Source organism: Pelodiscus sinensis, chromosome 25 (assembly GCF_049634645.1).
Source record: "Pelodiscus sinensis isolate JC-2024 chromosome 25, ASM4963464v1, whole genome shotgun sequence".
NCBI lineage: Eukaryota > Metazoa > Chordata > Testudines > Trionychidae > Pelodiscus > Pelodiscus sinensis.
Window position 1 is genome coordinate 17,962,329 of NC_134735.1, and position 18,283 is coordinate 17,980,611.

General features: G+C 48.1%; 1 protein-coding gene across 1 annotated transcript; it reads left to right on the forward strand.

The window, feature by feature from the left end:
* Window positions 1-2,932: 2,932 nt before the first annotated feature.
* Window positions 2,933-18,066, forward strand: LOC142819875 (protein maestro-like). The gene is made up of 9 exons (XM_075908521.1): window positions 2,933-3,057; window positions 3,266-3,377; window positions 8,280-8,426; window positions 9,426-9,608; window positions 10,493-10,648; window positions 11,681-11,815; window positions 14,034-14,136; window positions 15,109-15,174; window positions 17,269-18,066. Exons 1-9 carry the CDS (start codon window positions 3,005-3,007, stop codon window positions 17,340-17,342), a joined length of 1,029 nt encoding a protein of 342 aa, XP_075764636.1. The 5' UTR covers window positions 2,933-3,004; the 3' UTR covers window positions 17,343-18,066.
* The last annotated feature ends 217 nt before the right edge of the window (window positions 18,067-18,283 follow it).

Here is an 18,283-nt window from a genome sequence, read left to right on the forward strand (position 1 = left end):
GGGCCAGGAGCTCCTTGCAACAGGTGCACACATACGCCACTCGCCCACAGGGCAGGTAATCATACATGTTACACTCGACGTAATAAACAGGATAGCCCCCACTCCGCTGCTGGGCTTCTGTCTCCATTTTTTTATGAATAAATTTAAGTAAAAACTGGGCTTATTAAATCTCTGGAATATAGATTATTATAAAAGTTAGGTTTAAAGAAGATCAGAAGTCACTAGTGCCCTCTAAACTCCCACTCCAAAGTCCCTCTCCAAGCTCCCTGTTCGCGGACTCACAGGCTTATATAGCTCTGGTAGCCCCTCCCCCGACTGAGGCTCAGCCAATTAACATAGGCTTCTAGATTTCAAACCTTTTAGAAGCTCCTTCAAACAAACAAACAAACAAACAAACAAACAAACAAACAGACAAACAGAGAAACACAAGCTCAGCACACAACAAATAACCCCCCCCCCCACACACACACAAACACACTCCCTTTTCATCCATCTCACACACAACAGTCTTGAGCCCCCACTCAGTAGCTTGGGAAATTCACACACCTCTGGACGCCTCTGAGAGGCAATGCTTCCCCACTTGCAAGCACAGAGTCTGAGTGTAGAAAAGAAACTTTTAATGAAAGAGAGAGAGAGAGAGGTCACATGGCATTAGCTTGGGAAAATACCACAGCCAGAGTTCATAACCAACCCACGAGTAACCATCCCAGCTCAAATGGATTGAGCAATGTCCTTTGCCCCTCAGGCTCACTAGTCCAACAATGTAAGGGTCCCATTCACCTACCCAAACTTTCTCCATACCCCACTTCAAACGCCCCACTTACAGCTCTGTCAGTACAGTCCCAGACACATCACCCTGATGACTCCACCCATTGAGCCTGAGGCCATGCCACCTTCGTGCTGCTCTTGTGGTCTGCTGCTCCACCAGCCGCTCTGCTGGCTGCCTGCCACTGCTCCTCTCCAGCTGCCCTGCTGGCCACCCTCTGGTCTCTCCCACCAGCCCCTCTGCTGGCCGCAATGGGTCTGGCTCCAGGCCAAACCAGTGACTTCAGCTCTTAGTGATTTCAACTCTTTAGCTACCACCTAGGCTGGCAAAAAGATTCCAGCTTCCACTGGAATAACAAAAAGACTCCTAATGGAGTCTGCTTTAGGTCTACCCTTAGAAGGCGGGGGGGGGGGGGGGAGGAGGAGAGAGACAGGTTGAACCAGCCTTACAGCTGACACCTGGCAGGCATGAAGCAGGCTGGCTCAAGCCCTTTGTCCCCAACTCAGTTCACTCAGCTCTGGAAGGGGGAGGCTTGTTTATCTGAGACCCCTTACAATGATGGTGTCTCTCCTGCAAGCACTGGTGTCATATTTTACAGTTCCTACATTTAGGGGTAGCATGGTTTGTGACCCCACAACAGCCAAATTAGTTACAATACATCACATTCCATTCTGACAACCAGTCCTCCATGAGCCCTGGCTGAATTGGATTTATATAACCACACCCCAGATTCCTTCCCCATCCCAGCATGAAGCAGTTAATTATCAGACAGGCCTGTATTTACATATCAACAGTTAATTATCTTACAGGGCTAAACAATTTGAGTGAGCATGCCCACCCCCAAAATGTGGTGTAGTCTCTCCTTTTCGCTGGCTGATTGCAAGCAGTAGTTCAGCCCCTGCTTACACTTATACTTTAGAACTCAGCTCTGGAAAACATACAACACTTAGATGTATTTATAGGGAAAACAAGAACTGGTATATTATCAAAGAACAGAGATGTCAGTGATAATGAGTTAGAATACAGGCAAAAAATGGTTAGAGCCCTGCGCGAATACAAACATCTACCCCTGGACACGGAGATCTGCAGATAGACATTGGGTTCTACACATCCACAGGGCTCTGCTCCCAAGAGCCATTGTGACCAACAGAGAGGCGCATGGCCCTGTCATGCCTGGGAACCAGTGTCCTGCACCAGCAGCTCCTCCCATCCGCACTGCTGTGTGGTGTCAGTTGAAGGGCACACATTGCTCTGTGTCTCACAGGTCCACCTGCTGCTCTTTTAAGGGTAGCCAAAACTACATCAGGGTTATTTTCAGGCCCCACTTTGCAGAACGCTACCTTCTGTGGCTGGTTTCCATTTCCTGTCATAAAACTCTCCAAACTTCGGAGGAGTCGTTGCCCGTGTTGAGACTTTCTTGTCTGTACATACCGATGTGTAGACTATGTGCAGTGTTTTAATCCGCCTGTCCATGCATAGCACCGTTACATTATATCTCAGCTTTCTAGTCCCTCCTCCAGATGGAGGGAAAGTGTTTCCATTCAGAGAACTCCCTTTGAAAGGCTCTCCTAGCATTTGTCTCTTTTGCTCTCTGTTTCCCTCAAACACTCCTCTGTGTGTCCCTTTAGGCAGATTCCTTATTAATGGGATAATAGGTTTGTTGATTCTATAGCCCCACTCTAGCCAGGCAATCAGGTACATTTCTATCCAATTAGGCTTTCTCTGGGGAAGCTAATTAGTACTAGTAGTTACCAGAGTGCTGACCCCAAGTACAAGCTCTCAGCACCCTGTCACATCTCGCTGGACATAGGGCCCCAAAATATCCATTAGTGATCACTAATCTCTCTGTGTCCCAGCTTTTGGGGTCTGATTGTGAATTTTTTCCATATTACTGTACTGTGCTAGTGCCCATACGCCTTGCAGATAGGAGAAAGTGACTGCAAAATGTTGTCCATAGCAACACTAGTAATATGAGATGTATGAGACTGAAATACCTCCTGGAATTAAGTCCTTCCAAAAACAGTGGTCCCCAGGACACTGTCAATGGATGAACTGTCAATGAACAACAGCCCTGACAAGTAACTGGGGTTTCCTGACTGCTTAGGCTGTGCCTTTCTATTGGTTACTACAGTTCTGTGCCTCTTTTCCCCCAGGCTTTCTATTGAAGCATTAGAGGCTGTGCTTCTCAAGGCTGTGAATGAGAAGCTGATAAGAACACTCTGGAAGCAGAGAACTTGGATGCTTCTTGAAAATCCGCAGACTCACCACGAGGGGGTGTGTTTGCTGGTGAGGTAAGAGATCTAGGAGACAGCATTTCATCCTCAGGGATCGGCAACAAATAGAGTGACTGACAGGGAACTTTCAGGTATAGCTTTGTGCGGGGTGTCCTGGGTGAGAAACACAGAGCTTCCATGCGTAGGTTTTAGAGTTGTATGGTCATAGCAGCTAAGCTTTTGAAGTGCACAGTCTGCCCCATAAGTGGTTCCTTTTGTCTTCCAGTGTTCTGCAAAGATCTGGACTAATAACAGTGGAGATCATACAGAGCCTCCTCCCCTGGGTAAATTCCCCATCAGAAAATCAGCGAGTCACCAGCACAGCTTTCTTTGCTCAGGTATGAGCAGTTCCACCATTAGGCTGTTATCTGTTGTTTACCTTTCTCTGAGGAGTTGTACAGTTCACTTCATAGGAATTCATTTTAGATAGTAGAATGTGTCCTTTGTAAGGAAATCTCACAAGGAACTTCATTACACCTTTCTTAATCATTTTCTCTTTGTTATTTTTGGGGTCTATACTAGCCTGGCCTAGCTGCCTATTCTAGTTGCTGGTTAAGAGAGAGTGAGAAAGATATAGATAGGCTACGTCTACATTGGCAAGATTTTGCGCAAATAAGGTATGTCTAACCTACAGCACTAATTCAATTTAACTTAATTCGAATTAGTTAATTCGAAATAAGCTAATTCAAATGAGTGCATCTAGACCTAAAAACTAATTCGAATTAGCATTTTGCTAATTCGAAATAGCATGTCCACATTGAGTGGACCCTGAACCGAAGTCAAGGCTGGCCAGAACCAGTGCCGTCAGGGCATCAGGTTAGGACTTAAGGTGTGGAGCTGCTTCCTCAGGCTAGCCGAGGGCTGTGCTTAAAAGGACCCGACCCCCACCCCGGACAGACAGTTCTCAGGATTCCCCGCTTGCTTGTCTAACTCGATGGGGACAGCAAAGCAGTCCTGTCTTGGAGTGCCCTGAATGCCCACACTCGGCACATTACAGCACTCGACCATCAGCCCGGCTGCACTTGCCGCAGGCTGCCATCTGGGGGAGGTCAATCAGGGGGCTGTCAGGATCCAGGAGGCCCTACAGGAAAGCTTCCACCCCGAGGAGCCCGCAGAGCCACCCCAGTCCTCCCCATCGGGGGCTCGTGCCCCATTCCTCCCTCACCTCCTTCCACTTACCCTTCCCGAGCCCCCTCTTCCTGATGTAAAAAATAAAGGACACGTGTTCAAAAATAGAAACTCTCTTTATTTAACAAAACTGGGGGTGGGGGGGGGGTGAGTTAACCTCTGGGGGACTGGGAAAAGGAGGTGGGAGAGGGGAAGAAAGAGGGTGGGAGAGGGGAGGTGGAAACCTGGGAGGAGGGAGCTGGAAGGGGGAAGCCAGGGGAAGAAGGAGGAGGGGAAGTATAAAACTATGGTACGCCATATCTTCAGAACTGTGTACAGATGTGGTCTTCTCACCTCAAAAAAGATATGGCCTTGGAAAGGGTTCAGAAAAGGGCAAGTACAATGATTAGGGGTTTGGAACAGGTCCCATATGAAGAGAGGCTAAAGAGACTGGGACTTTTCAGCTTAGAAAAGAGGAGACTGAGGGGGGATATGATAGAGGTCTATAAAATCATGAGTGGTGTGGAGAGGGTGCATAAAGAAAAGTTCTTCATTAGTTCCCATAATATAAGGACTAGAGGACACCAAATGAAATGAATGGACATCAGGTTTAAAACTAATAAAAGAAAGTTCTTCTTCACACAAAGTTCTTCTTATAGTCAACCTGTGGAACTCCTTGCCACTGGAGGATGTGAAGCCTAGAACTATAACAGAGTTTAAAGAGAAGTTAGATAAATTCATGGAGGTTGGGTCCGTGGAGTGCTATTAGCCAGGGGGTAGGAATGGTGTCCCTGGCCTCTGTTTGTGGAAGGCTGAAGATGGATGGCACGAGACAAATCGCTTGGTCATTGTCTTCGGTCCATCCCCTCTGGGGTACCTGGTGTTGGCCGCTGTCGGCAGACAGGCTACTGGACTAGATGGACCTTTGGTCTGACCCAGTACGGCCATTCTTATGTTCTTATGTTCTAAGCGCAGGGCTCAGGGTCGGGGGTCTCACTGGAACAACTTGATTTTCATGCAAACCTGCTCCTGGATTTGGATGTGGCCTTTGGTGTCCAGGCTGGCAGCTATCCTGCCCTAGACGGCTGCATTCCTGTGCCTAGTGTGGAGGTCGTGGACGCTGGAGGCCTCCCCCCCCAAACCTCGATAATGTCCACGATCTCCGCACTAGACCACGCGGGCACCTGCCTCTTGTGGCCCTGGGCAGGCTCCTAGGAGCCGCCAACCTGGTCCTGGGAAGAGGCGGAGGGCTGGGTGGCAGCGGGTGGCTGGCTCATGCCATGCCAGGTGCAGGGTCTGCTGGCTGGGTGCTGGCAGGCTTGCCACTGGCACAGGCACTGTAGCCAAACCGTGCCCCTTTAAGGGCTCTGGGGCTGGGAGAGGGGCAGAAAAGTTTCCCTGGTTTGGCCCAGAGTGGCCATCAGGGCAACCTGATTAGGGTTAGCCTCCAACTAGTTCGAATTAAGTGGCTACACAGCCCTTAATTTGAACTACTTAATTCGAACGAGGCGTTACTCCTCGTAGAATGAGGTTTACCTAGTTCAAATTAAGCGCTCCGCTAGTTCGATTTAAATTCGAACTAGCAGTTTGTATGTATAGCCGCTATTAAAGTTAATTCGAACTAACGGCTGTTAGTTCGAATTAACTTTGTAGTGTAGACATACCCATACTTTTAACGCGAGAGTTTTTGCGTTAGAATATTTGCGCAAGAGAGCGTCTACACTGGCATGTGCTGTTGCGCTAAGAGGCGCTTTTGTGCAAAATCATCCGTGCCAGTGTAGACGCTCTCTTGCGCAAGAAAGCCATTGGGCTTTCTTGCACAAGAAATTAATGTGGCCTGTCTACACTGGCCTCTTGCGCAAGAACAGTTGCACAGGAGGGCTTTTTCCTGAGCGGGAGCATCATAGTTTTTGCGCAAGAAGCACTGATTTTAGACATTAGAATGTCAGTGTTCTTGCGCAAGAACTCCCCGCCAGTGTAGACAGGCAGCTGCTTTTGCGCAAAATCATGCCAATGTAGATGTAGCCATAGAATTTGAGTTACTAGACCTTTTCTGACAATTCCTAGGGCTAATACTAACCAACAGCTCCTGATTTTGGTCTAGCTCAGCAAATCTTCTAAATGAATCTAGTGTCCTAATACTATAAAATAAGCAACATACAAATACATTAACATCTATCTTAGATTCTCATTAATGTAGAATAATAGATTCATAGAACATTCGAACTGGAAGGGATCTTGAGAGGTCTTCGAGTCCCATCCCCAGCCATCACGGCAGGACCAAGCACAGTCTAGATCATCCCTGACAGGTGTTTGTCTAACCTGCTCTTAAATATTTCTAGTGATGCAGATTCCACAACCTCCTGAGGCAATTTATTGCAGGGTTTAACCACCCTGACAGGCAGGACGTTTTTCCTGCTGTCCAACCTAAACCTCCCTTGATGTAATTTAAGCTCATTGCTTCTTATCCTATCCTTAGAGGCCAAGGAGAACAATTTTTCTCCATCTTCCTTAAAACATCCTTTTAGAAACTTGTATTATCTGAGTACTTCAAAATGATAATGTAGTATCTGAGTGCCTCAAAACTCTTTAAAAGTATGTATCCCTACAATACCCCTGTGAGGCAGGGAAACACTATTAGTCCCATTTTGCAAACAGGAAACTGATGCACAGAAGGCCTAAGTGACTTGCCCAACATCATCTAGGAAGTCTTTGAGGGTGCAGGAAATTGAACTGGAACCTCCTAAGTCCTAGGCTGCTAACTACTGGAGCATCCTCCCTCTCCACAGCCTTGCTATAACGTCTGTGTCATATTTCACATTTACGCTAAGTCGCTATTTTAGAGGCTCATCTGGTGGTTCTAGGAATCTGTTTGTGCCCCAAAATCTTTCTACACCCCACCTAGGAAAGGAGTCACAAACGTGGGTTTTCAAGGTCTGCCTAGAGAGGCCTCATGAAAGCTGCCAATCAGAGCCCAGCTGGCTCAGATATATGGAGCTACAGGGCTTTATTAGGTCAGTTTCTTTCAGGAAGTGGAGGGCCAAGAAAGGATGCTATTCTCTGGCCAAACCAATTCACAGGGGTTTATTTCAGGCAGCATTTTCTGAAGCTGAATTTGCAGAGAGAGAGTCCTTACGAGCCTTAAACATATAATTTGAGGGAGAAACTGAAAGTGGCCCCATAGGAAGAACCCAAGGAAAAAGTAGCAATAAACTGAAATGAAGCAATGACTCGCTGCTATTTCTAGGTTGGAACCAAGAGTAGTGGGCAGGCCCAGGTTCCCCAGTGGCATAAACCCGATGAAGGGGTGTGTCTAGACTACATGCCTCCTTCGACAGAGGCATGTAGATTAGCCACATCGGAAGAGGGAAATGAAGCTGCGATTAAAATAATCGCGGCTTCATTTAAATTTAAATGGCTGCCCCGATCTGCCGATCAGCTGTTTGTCGGCAGATCGGGGGAGTCTGGACGCGATGCCCCGACAAAGAAGCCTTTCTTCATCGACACAGGTAAGCCTGGTTTCACGAGGCTTACCTGTGTCGATGAAGAAAGGCTTCTTTGTCGGGGCATCGCGTCCAGACTCCCCCGATCTGCCGACAAACAGCTGATCGGCAGATCGGGGCAGCCATTTAAATTTAAATGAAGCCGCGATTATTTTAATCGCGGCTTCATTTCCCTCTTCCGATCTGGCTAATCTACATGCCTCCGTCGAAGGAGGCATGTAGTCTAGACACACCCAAGGGGACAGGGCTTATGGAGAGGTTGAACAAAGAACAGAATATAAAGGGTCCAGAGTTGGGGCTGAAGACCCTAGTGAGGGCAACAGGACCTAAAAGGCATTTGTTTGGACTTTGGGACTTGGCCAGAGGGCTGAGCCATGGAAGACTCACTAAGATCGACTGGCAGGATGCACCTGGGCGAGAAAAGGACTGTGGTATCAAATGCAGTCACTGAGAGGCTCTCAAGGGATGAGCAATCACCCATTATAGTGCCTAAAAGGAAAAATCCATGTTTTTAACACAGTACTCATTCGTATAGAATAATAAATTACAGTGTATTACGTGTCTCCTCAAATTATATTCGCTATCTTAATGAACATATTAGAGCTAATGGACATGTTGATTTTCTTTCAGCTAATGACTGATCCCATACTCAGGGAGAAGAGGTTGATTAAGTCTGTCTTACACATCTTAGAAGAAAGGTTAGAGGACAATAACTGGATTGTCCGTCGAATGGCTGTAAGAGGCCTGGGAAATGTAGTCTATGGGGCACCTGAGAAGGTAAGATAGAATACTGAATACAATGCAGCATAACTAGAGAAACTAAAGGAAACAATTGCTCAGGATTTACAGAGGCCATGCACAATGCACTAGGCCAACTTCTGCTCTCTCATACCCCTGGAACCTCTTTGCAGTCAATACACAGCAGGTTGGTTCCCTTGGTAAGCTGGGCATAAGGAAACAATATGTACTTAATATGATCATATGTAAATGTATACTCCTAGGAATGAAGAGTGTAGGCCATACTTCCAAGATGAGAGAGATTCTATTCCAGGAAACAGAGACACTAAAAAACTCAAATCATGATAGATAATCAGCTGAACGTAAGCGCCCAGTACAAAGCTGTGACCAAAAGAGCTGAGGTGATCCTCGGAGGCATAGACAGAGGGATTCTGAATAAGAATAAAGAAGTTATTTTACCTCTGCTTATGGCACTGGTGTGAGAACTGTTAGAATACTATGTCAGGATCATGCCTGCAATTCAAGAAGGATGCTGATAAATTGGAGAAGAGTCACAAGAATTTTCAAAGGGCTAGAAAATGTGCCTTTAGATTCAATGGGGGGGGGGGGGGAGGAATGAAGCTAAACTAATTCAGACTGCTAGTAAGGCATACATTTTAACGGTAATTTTAATCATTGGAACCATTTACCAAGGGTTGTGGTGGGTTCTCTATCAGTAGCAACTTTAAAAACAAGATGGGCTGTTTTTCTAAAAGAGGTGCTCTAGTCAAACAGACATTATTTTGGGGAGGTTCTGTGTTGTGAAGGAGGTCACAATGGTCCCTTTTGGCCTTCAAATCTAAGTAATTAGAAATCTAATAGGATTACATAGGTGTAATATGGCACAGAGTTTGGCTTATTGTAGCTAGTACCTGATGTAAAATATAGCTATAGGTCACTAGGGGGCAGATGAAATTCCCACTGCTTCATAATTGCTAAAAAAACATATTAGAAATGTGGTTAGTGGAAAGTGTTTTTTAATGTCATATGTCTGAACAGGTGAAAAAGTACAAGAAGTTTCTTCTGGAGACACTGATCAGGACTTTAGAAGAGACTTTCAGTTTTGAAATCATTGTCGAATGCATGAAGGCACTGGCCAAAGTCCTGAAGGAGCTGAAAGGGAAGGACATAGGTTCTTCCTTCAGAGACCTCACCATAGAGATCCGGAAGTACTTCGATAATGTACGTGAACAGAAGCCTTCAACCCCAGTTCAGCTGACATTGATGAGGCTCCATTTACAATGCATGATGTGTCCTCACTGGGCATTGTTCATGTCAGAATGAAGTGATTTTAGGCCTTAGGGAAGAGATGTGTTTTATGGCGGAGCAGAGAATTAAGAAAATGAGGATGCCATCCCTGCTCCTTCAGTCTCACCCTTCTGTTCATCTTTATTTCCAATGAGAATGGCAAAGGAAGTATGAATACTAGATTAGGTAGCTGCATAACAAGGAAAATGGGCATACAGGGTGTAATAGACTGTTTTGGGCCTGCTCCATACGATTTTTATGTCACCTGGTTGAAATTATTCCATTTTGCAGAGAAGTTTGAGATTTCAAATTTTGGTTTTGTTCCTATTTGGGGGACACACCCCCCAGCCCAAATTTCAAATCTCTTTGTGAAACAGTAATACTATTCTCAACCCAGCTCTACTGGGAGCCTTGCCTGAGGGCAGTCTACTGGCAGACTATGCTGGAGACAGGGAACCTGGAAACACTGGGAATTAGAGGTGCCAGGGTGCACATTTCCTGGCTCCTTGTCAGCCTGCCAGACAGGCTGTTCTGAAGGTGAGGGCCAGGAAGCCCAAGATCTCAGTTAGCCTGCTAGATGGGTCACCAAGAAGCTGACCAAGTACCCCTACTTGGCTTCTGGAAGAATTTTGTCAAAATTGAACTGTCTTCTAAGTATTTTGAAGAATCAACACATTTGGCCCAAACGTGATTAATTCCAGTTCTTCTAAACTTCTGTAGTTGGAATCACTCTACTCTAATGTAGAAGAGACAGCTGTGCTAGATACATGATGTGGTTATCTCTTCGTTACCAACCTGTGTGGCTTTCTTGGCTATAGAAGGACAACACTCTTCGTGCATTGGCCTTTGTCCTGTTTGGTATCCTGGCCAGCTCTGCAAAGAGAAAATGGAAGGACTATTTTGCCAAGCAGGTTAGACAGAGCTGGGTCTCGCTTCTGCTGCACCTGCAAGATCCAAGCCCTGAAGTTTCAATGGTAAGAATGACAGTGACTTAAATACTAAGCAAAAAGAATCTTCCTCCTGTTGCCAGGGGAGCTCTGCTATTCCTTCCTGCAGTGGAGACCTAAATTCTTCCCTCAGTTCATTGCCCTCCTTTTGAGTCAATCCCAGACAGGCTGGTCCTTAGCAGCCAGGGTTGTCTCACTGGAGTTCAGGATAGGTCATGGGTCTGATCCCAAGAGTTCATTCCTGCCTATCTCTGCACCCCACGTTCCTGCCTCCCCACAACAGAGGAAAGATCACAGCTATGCCTAGTGAAGCAGCTTTCATAGCTACATCTGTTCTGAAAAAACATTGCTGCTATCTCCAGTTTTCAGTATTATAAAATCATAGAACCATAGGTTTGGAGGAGACCTCAGGAGGTCACTGAGTCCAACCTCCTGCCCAAAACAGGACCAGCCACAACTAAACAATCCCAGCCAGGGCTTTGTCAAGCTAGGACTTGAAAACTCTAGATTTAGAGGTTCCGTTGCCTCCCTAGGTAACCCATTCCAGTGCTTCACCACCTTCCTAGTAAAATAGTTTTTCCGAATATCCAACCTAGACCTCCCCCACTGTAACTTGAGACCATTGCTCCTCATTCAGTCATCTAGTACCACTGAGAACAGCCTCTCTCCATCCTCTTTGAAATCCCCCTTCAGGTAGTTAAAGCCTTCTATCAAAGCTCCCCTCACTCTTCTCTTCTGAAGACTAAATAATCCCAAATCCCTCAGCCTCTCCTTGTAAATCATGTGTTCCAGCCTCCTAATCATTTTTGTTGCCCTCCGTTGGACTTTCTCCAATGTATCAACATGTTTTAAGTAATGGGGTGCCCAGAATTGGATGCAATACTCCAGAAGTAGAATCCCTTTCCCCCTATTAAAGTCATGCTGGCATATTTTCTGTCTATTACTTCAGGGGAATCCCTTTTATTCTTGGGGTAGATGAGCAGTCAAGGACATGAGTTCCATTTGAATGAGCACAATACGTGTTATGGAACAATTCAATGGTGCAACCCTCTTTTTCAGGAGTGCAGAGCTACATTTCATCTCTGTGCCCCATTTTTGGGACTGAAGAGGCTCCAAACTATACTTAATGAGCATCTTAGTTGCAGAACCGAGCTGAACCCTGAGGAGCTCCAGATGGATATCTGCAGACACCTTGTGAGTGACCTATAGAATTATATGAGATTATTGACAGCATAGGCTTGTGATGTAGAAGCAGGGGGAATGTGTGATGGGCAATGTAAGTATCTATGGGTATGTCTACGCTACAAAGTTAGTTTGAACTAACGGACGTTAGTTCGAACTAACTTTCATAGGCGCTACACTAGCGCTCCGTTAGTTTGAATTTAATTCGAACTAGCGGAGCGCTTAGTTCGAACTAGGTAATCCTCATTCCACGAGGATTAAGCCTAGTTCAAATTTACTAGTTCGAATTAAGGGCTGTGTAGCCTCTTAATGCGAACTAGTGGGAGGCTAGCCCTCCCCAGGTTTCCCTGGTGGCCACTCTGGCCAACACCAGGGAAACTCTATGCCCCCCTCCCGGCCCCGGACCCCTTAAAGGGGCACGGGATGGCTACGGTGCCCGTGCCAGGTGCAAGCCTGCCAGCACCCAGCCAGCAGACCCTGCACCTGGTGCGGATCGAGCCACCCACCCGATGCCCCCCAGCCCTCCCCCTCTTCCCGGGACCAGGCTGGCGGGTCCTGGGAGCTTGCCCGGGACCGCTAAAGGCGGGCTCCCTCCTGGGCTAGTGCGGACATCGTGGACCTCGTCCACGATCTCCACACTAGGCACAGGAAGGTGGCCGGCTAGGGCAGGAGAGCTGCCAGCCTGGCCACCCAGGAGCAGGAGTGCATGAAAATCAAGGTGGTCCACTGAGACCCCACGACCCTGAGCCCTGAGCATACAATGGCCATCCTGGGTCAGACCAAAGGTTCATCTATCCCGTAGCCTGTCTGCCGACAGCGGCCAACCCTAGGGACCCTGGAGGGGATGGACCGAAGACAGTGACCAAGCCATTTGTCTCGTGCCATCCCTCTCCAGCCTTCCACAAACTTTGGGCAGGGACACCTCTCCTACCCCCTGGCTAATACCACTCCATGGACCCAACCTCCATGGCTTGATCTCACTTCCCTTTAAACTCTGTTCTAGTTGTAGCCTTCACAGCCTCCTGCAGCAAGGAGTTCCACAGGTTGACTCTGTGCTTTGTGAAGAACAACTTTCTGTTACTAGTTTGAAGCCTGTTACCCATTCCTTTCCTTTGGTGTCCTCTAGTCCTTCTTTATGGGAACTAATGAAGAACTTTTCTGTATGCACCCTCTCCACCCAACTCCTGGTTTTAGAGACCTCTATCCTGTCCCCCCTCCGTCTCCTCTTTTCTAAGCTGAACAGTCCCAGTCTCTTTAGCCTCTCTTCATATGAGACCTGTTCCCAACCCCTGATCATTTTAGTTGCCCTCCCCTCTGCCACCCTCTCTCTTCCCCTCTCCCACCCCCTTTTCCCAGTCTCCCCCAGTTTTGTTCAATAAAGACAGATTCCATTTTTGAACACAATTGTCCTTTATTTTGTACATCAAGAAGAGGGGCTAGGGAAGGGTAAGGGGAAGGAGTTGAGGGAGGAATGGGGTACGCGCCCCCGATGGGGAGGACTGGGCTGGCTCTGCGGGCTTTTGGGGTGGAAGCTCTCCTGCAGCCCCCCAATTGCCCCATCTCCCCAGATGGCAGGCTGCGGCAAGTGCAGCCGGTCTGATGGCCAAGTGCTGTGATGTGCCCAGTGTGGGTACTCCGGGCACTCCAAGCCAAGACTGCTTTGCAAGCGGGGCACCCCTGAGAACTGTCTGTCCGGGGTGGGGGTTGGGACCCTTTAAGCACAGCCCTCGGCTAGCCTGAGACAGCATCTCCACGCTCTAAGTCCTCCTCTGATGCCCTGCCGGCACTGCTTCCGGCCATCCTTAAGCCCGGTTCAGGGTCCACTTAATGTGGACATGCTAGTTCGAATTAGTAAAATGCTAATTCGAACTAGTTTTTTAGTCTAGATCCGTTAGTTTGAATTAGCTTAGTTCGAATTAAGTAATTCGAACTAAGTTAGTTCGAATTAACGTTGTAGTGTAGACGTACCCTATTAGAGTGGGATACAGGACTGAGGGTGAAAGGAATGTAAATCTGCCCTAGATTCCTACTTTCCCCACTTCTACACAGCCTCCTGTCCTTTCTTCTATTTACTTGTTTAAATTAAAAAAAAAAGTCTGAGTGAGTCCAATAACTGACAGCAGTGGCAAGAGGAACACAGACTGTTTACTTGTGGTTTGTAAAGGCATGTGTTGGCAGTCAAAGGGCATTTCTAGCCAGAGAGAGCTCATGTGTCCCTGATTTTCTCTAGGCCAAAGAGAAGGCTGAGCTACTGGAGAACTTTTACAAAACCACCATCAGATACTTCCGCAGCAGCTGGGAAGAGATCCGGGCAGCTGCAGCCAAGTTAGCTGGTGAGAGAAAGTGTGCCATGTCCCTTTTGGTATTCCCTTTGAGGTAGACAGAAAAAGTCCCTGTGTGCAGCACTGAGCTACTATTAATCTCTCCGTGCTGTGACTTCTCATGCATAAATGGAGATGTTAATGTTCTCCTACTTCTCCAGTGTGGTGTTAGGAGGAATTTGTAATTTGCAATTGAATGCTTTGAGATGGCGCAGTCATTTAGTAGCAGAGGCTGGCACACTGTCACGTAGGGTATGTTTATTCTCCGATCAAACTAGTGTGCTAAAAATAGAGTAGCTGTGGCAGGAGTAGCAGGAGGGGTTAACTATTCCAAGGATGATCCCATCCAAACCCAAAAGTCTGTTCTCAAGGTGGCTAGCTCCTCCGACTGCTTCTGTCATCTGACCTGCACTCTATTTTTAGTAGTCAGAGTTAGTGTGGACTCAAACTATAGACCTAAGCTCAGTGTTGTTCACTGTTCCTTACTGGTGCTTCATCACTGGGAGGTAGGCAGGCCACCGCCACACAGTGCCTGCTGTTGCAGGTTCCTGATTGCCTTGCCCAGGAAGCACTAGATTCCTCCCCTTTGGCCCTGTGCCATCCTTTCCTTAGCACACCCATGCAAGCCAGGCAAGCATTGTGGCCTAATTAATTTATCCATGTGAGATCCTTGCTTAGTACGCACTTATTCCTGGCCCCAGCCCTTTGTTCACACCACTAGATTAATACACTGTCCTAGTATATCTCCACTAACTGACAGCAGTGGCAAGAGGAACATAGATTGTTTAAAGCAAATGAGGTTTTATGTAAACATTCTTAATTTTTTTCTCTTATTCTCTTCAGTGTGGACGCTAAACTTTTCTAGTATTTTCTTGCCTACAACTCACCTTAGACCCACAATAGAAGCCAAAGGGCCAATGTTATCACCTTGCACTTAACAAGAGAAGGTTTTTTATTGATGTTTATTTTACACTGCTTATTTAGGCATCATCCTGGAACATACGGACACCAAGAATATGAAATGGCTGGACATGGAACATCTGTTGACCTGTAAGTAACAAATACAGGTGAAATCCCATTCATTAGTGAGTTATAAAGAAATTTAGCTGACAAGCAAGCAGTAACTGATACCACAGGTGTGAAGTGCATCAGCCACACATCAAAGGACAGATTCAGCTTTAGTCTGCTCTGAAAGAGGTACGTCTACACTACAGCGTTAATTCAAGTTAACTTAATTCGAAATAGTTAATTTGAAATAAGCTAATTCGAATTATGCATCTATACACAAAACCTATTTCAAAATAGCATTTTGTTATTTTGAAATAGCGCGTCCACACTGAGTGGACCCTGAACCGAAGTTCAGGCTGGCCGGAACCAGTGCTGGCAGGGCATCAGGTTAGGACATAGTGTGTGGGGCTGCTGCCTCAGGCTAACTGAGCTCCGTGCTTCACGGGACCCTACCCCCACCCCGAACAGACAGTTCTCAGGGTTCCCCGCTCGCTTGTCTACCCCGATGAGGGACAGCAAAGCAGTCCTGTCTTGGAGTGCCCTGAGTGCCTGCACTCGGGACACCACAGCACTCGGCCACATGGAGCCAGAGCTGCCCCTGGGCACACCGGTGCGTCTCGTAGGGTTGTTGCCATCAGCCCAGCTGCACTTGCTGCAGGCTACCGTCCGGGGAGTCCATCGGGGGGCTGTCAGGATCTAGGAGGCCCTGCAGGAGAGTGTCCACCCCGAGGAGCCCTCAGAGCCACCCCGGTCCTCCCCACCGGGGGCTCGTGCCCCATTCCTCCCTCACGTCCATCTACTTACTCCTCCCTAGCCTCCCTTCCTGATGTCAAATAAAAGACATGTATGTTCAAAAATAGAAACTGGGTTTATTGAACAACAGGGTGAACCTCTGGGGAGACTGGGAAAAGGAGGTGGGAGAGAGGAATAGAGTGGGTGGGAGAGGGGAGGGTGAAACCTGGGAGGAGGAAGTTGGAAGGGAGAAGCAAAGGGAAGAAAGGAGAAGGGAAGATCAGGGCCCAAGGTTGGGGGTCTCACCGCACCAACTTGATTGTCTGCAAACCTGCTCCTGGGTTCGCATGTGGCCTTTGGTGGCCAGGCTGGCAGCTATCCTGCCATTGACGGCCGTGTTCCTCTGTCTAGTGCGGAGATCATGGATGCTGGGGCATCCCTCCCAAACCTGAATAAGGTCCATGATCTCCACCCTGGACCAGGAAGGCACCCGCCTTCTCCAGCCCCTGTCAGGCTCCTGGGTGCTGGCAGACTGCTCCTGAGGAGCAGTGGAGGGTTGGCTGCCAGTGCCTTGCTGGCTCACGTTTTGTGGCTACTGGCTCAGGGGCCCCGGTGGCCACTGCTGGCTCTTGGCTGGTAGGCTTGGATCTGGCACGGGCCAGGGTCTATCCCTTTAATGGCTCTGGGGCCAGGGGGAGAGGAGAGTAAGTTTTCCTGGTTGTGCCCAGAGTGGCCACCAGGGCTCCCTGGGAAGGGCTGGAGGCCCCCTATTTTGAATTAATTGTCTACACAGCACTTAATTTGAAATAGCTATTTCAAATTTGGTGTTACTCCTCGTAGAATGAGGTTTACCAAATTTGAATTAAGCGCTCTGCTATTTCGAATTAATTTCGAAATAGCGGTTTGCATGTATAGATGCTATTAAAGTTAATTCAAAATAACAGCTGTTATTTTGAATTAACTTTGCGGTGTAGACGTACCTGGAGGAAACTGCAGCCAGTGTGATATAAGTCAGTGCATCTCCTGGCTATCCTGGCAATGCCTCTTCCCAACCTGTGTCATCCACTCTTTGGGCTCCATCGGCTCCCTGGGAGCCACTTTTTGCTACCCCAAACTCCACACCATCAGATTTATTTCTGTCAGGAGATGTAAAATAACTTAAAAGCAGAAGCTATTGAGTCAATGGAGCACCTTCCAATTGGATGAGTTTCTGGTAGGGTCAGGGTCTCCCCTCTCCCCCCTCCTCCATCTCAGTTTGGAGCTTGGAAGGATCCCAATGGAGGAACCTAAAGCTTTGTTTGTACAGAGAGCTTCTGTAGCTTGGTACTCACTGGTACTAAATCTCCAGCTACTGCAGGCATAGGTGACTATATGAAAAGTGAGTCATATTCTCTGTAATTCCAGCTCTCCAGGTCCTACAGAATGACCCAAGTCCCATTGTCCAGCTGGTGGCAACTCAGGTCCTAAGAGACATCTGACCTGGATGAGTGCTCGGGGAATGAAGCACAGACAAATAGAACAAAGAGCTCCTGCTACCTTGTCACATCCATTGCTTCACTGGGGATTGCTGGAGGACAATGTGCTCTGTCTGTGCCAGCTTCTGTTTCCAGCTTGCACCTCATATACTTGGGTGGGAAGCGAGACATGGGTGGTATGCGGCCAGCTACAGTGACTGAACGCTATATCTGCTAGCTCTCCATGGGGTAAGGGAGTAGTATAAGGGCCCTACCATCAATCAAACATTAGCCCCGCCCCCTGAATCCGGAAGTCCCCACCCCCCCGACTCCCCGGAAGTCCCTTCTCCCTTGTCACCGGCAGTCCCGCCCCTGGAGGGTAGTACATCCGGGTCGAGAGGGACAGGTGACCGGAAGTTAAAAAGGATGTCATGTGACCCCCATTAGGCCCGTCCCCTGTCACCGGAAGTCCCGCCCTTGGGGGTAATACATCCGGGGTCAAGAGGGGCAGGTGACCGGAAGTAAGGGGTGTCATGTGACCCCTCTAAGGACTTGCCCCGCCTCCCTCTACCAATCAGGAAGGGCTTTCCCCGTAGGATCGCCCCGCGAACCGCTTTGACCAATGGAGGGGCAATTCCGGGACCGGATGACCCGCCCAGAAGTGGGTCATGTGACCCCTCTAAGAACTCGCCCCACCTCCCTCCACCAATCAGGAGGGGTTTTTTCCCTGTAGGACCGCCTCGTGAACTGCTTTGACCAATCAGGGGGCAGTTCCGGGACCGGATGACCCGCCCAGCAGTGGGTTGTGTGACCCCTCTAAGAACTCACCCTGCCTCCCTCTACCAATCAGGAGGGTTTTTTTCCCTGTAGGACCACCCCACAAATCGCTTTCACCATTCGGGGGGTGCTGTTCTGGGACCCGTTGACCAGACCGGAAGCTGGTCGTGTGACCCCTCTAAGAGCTT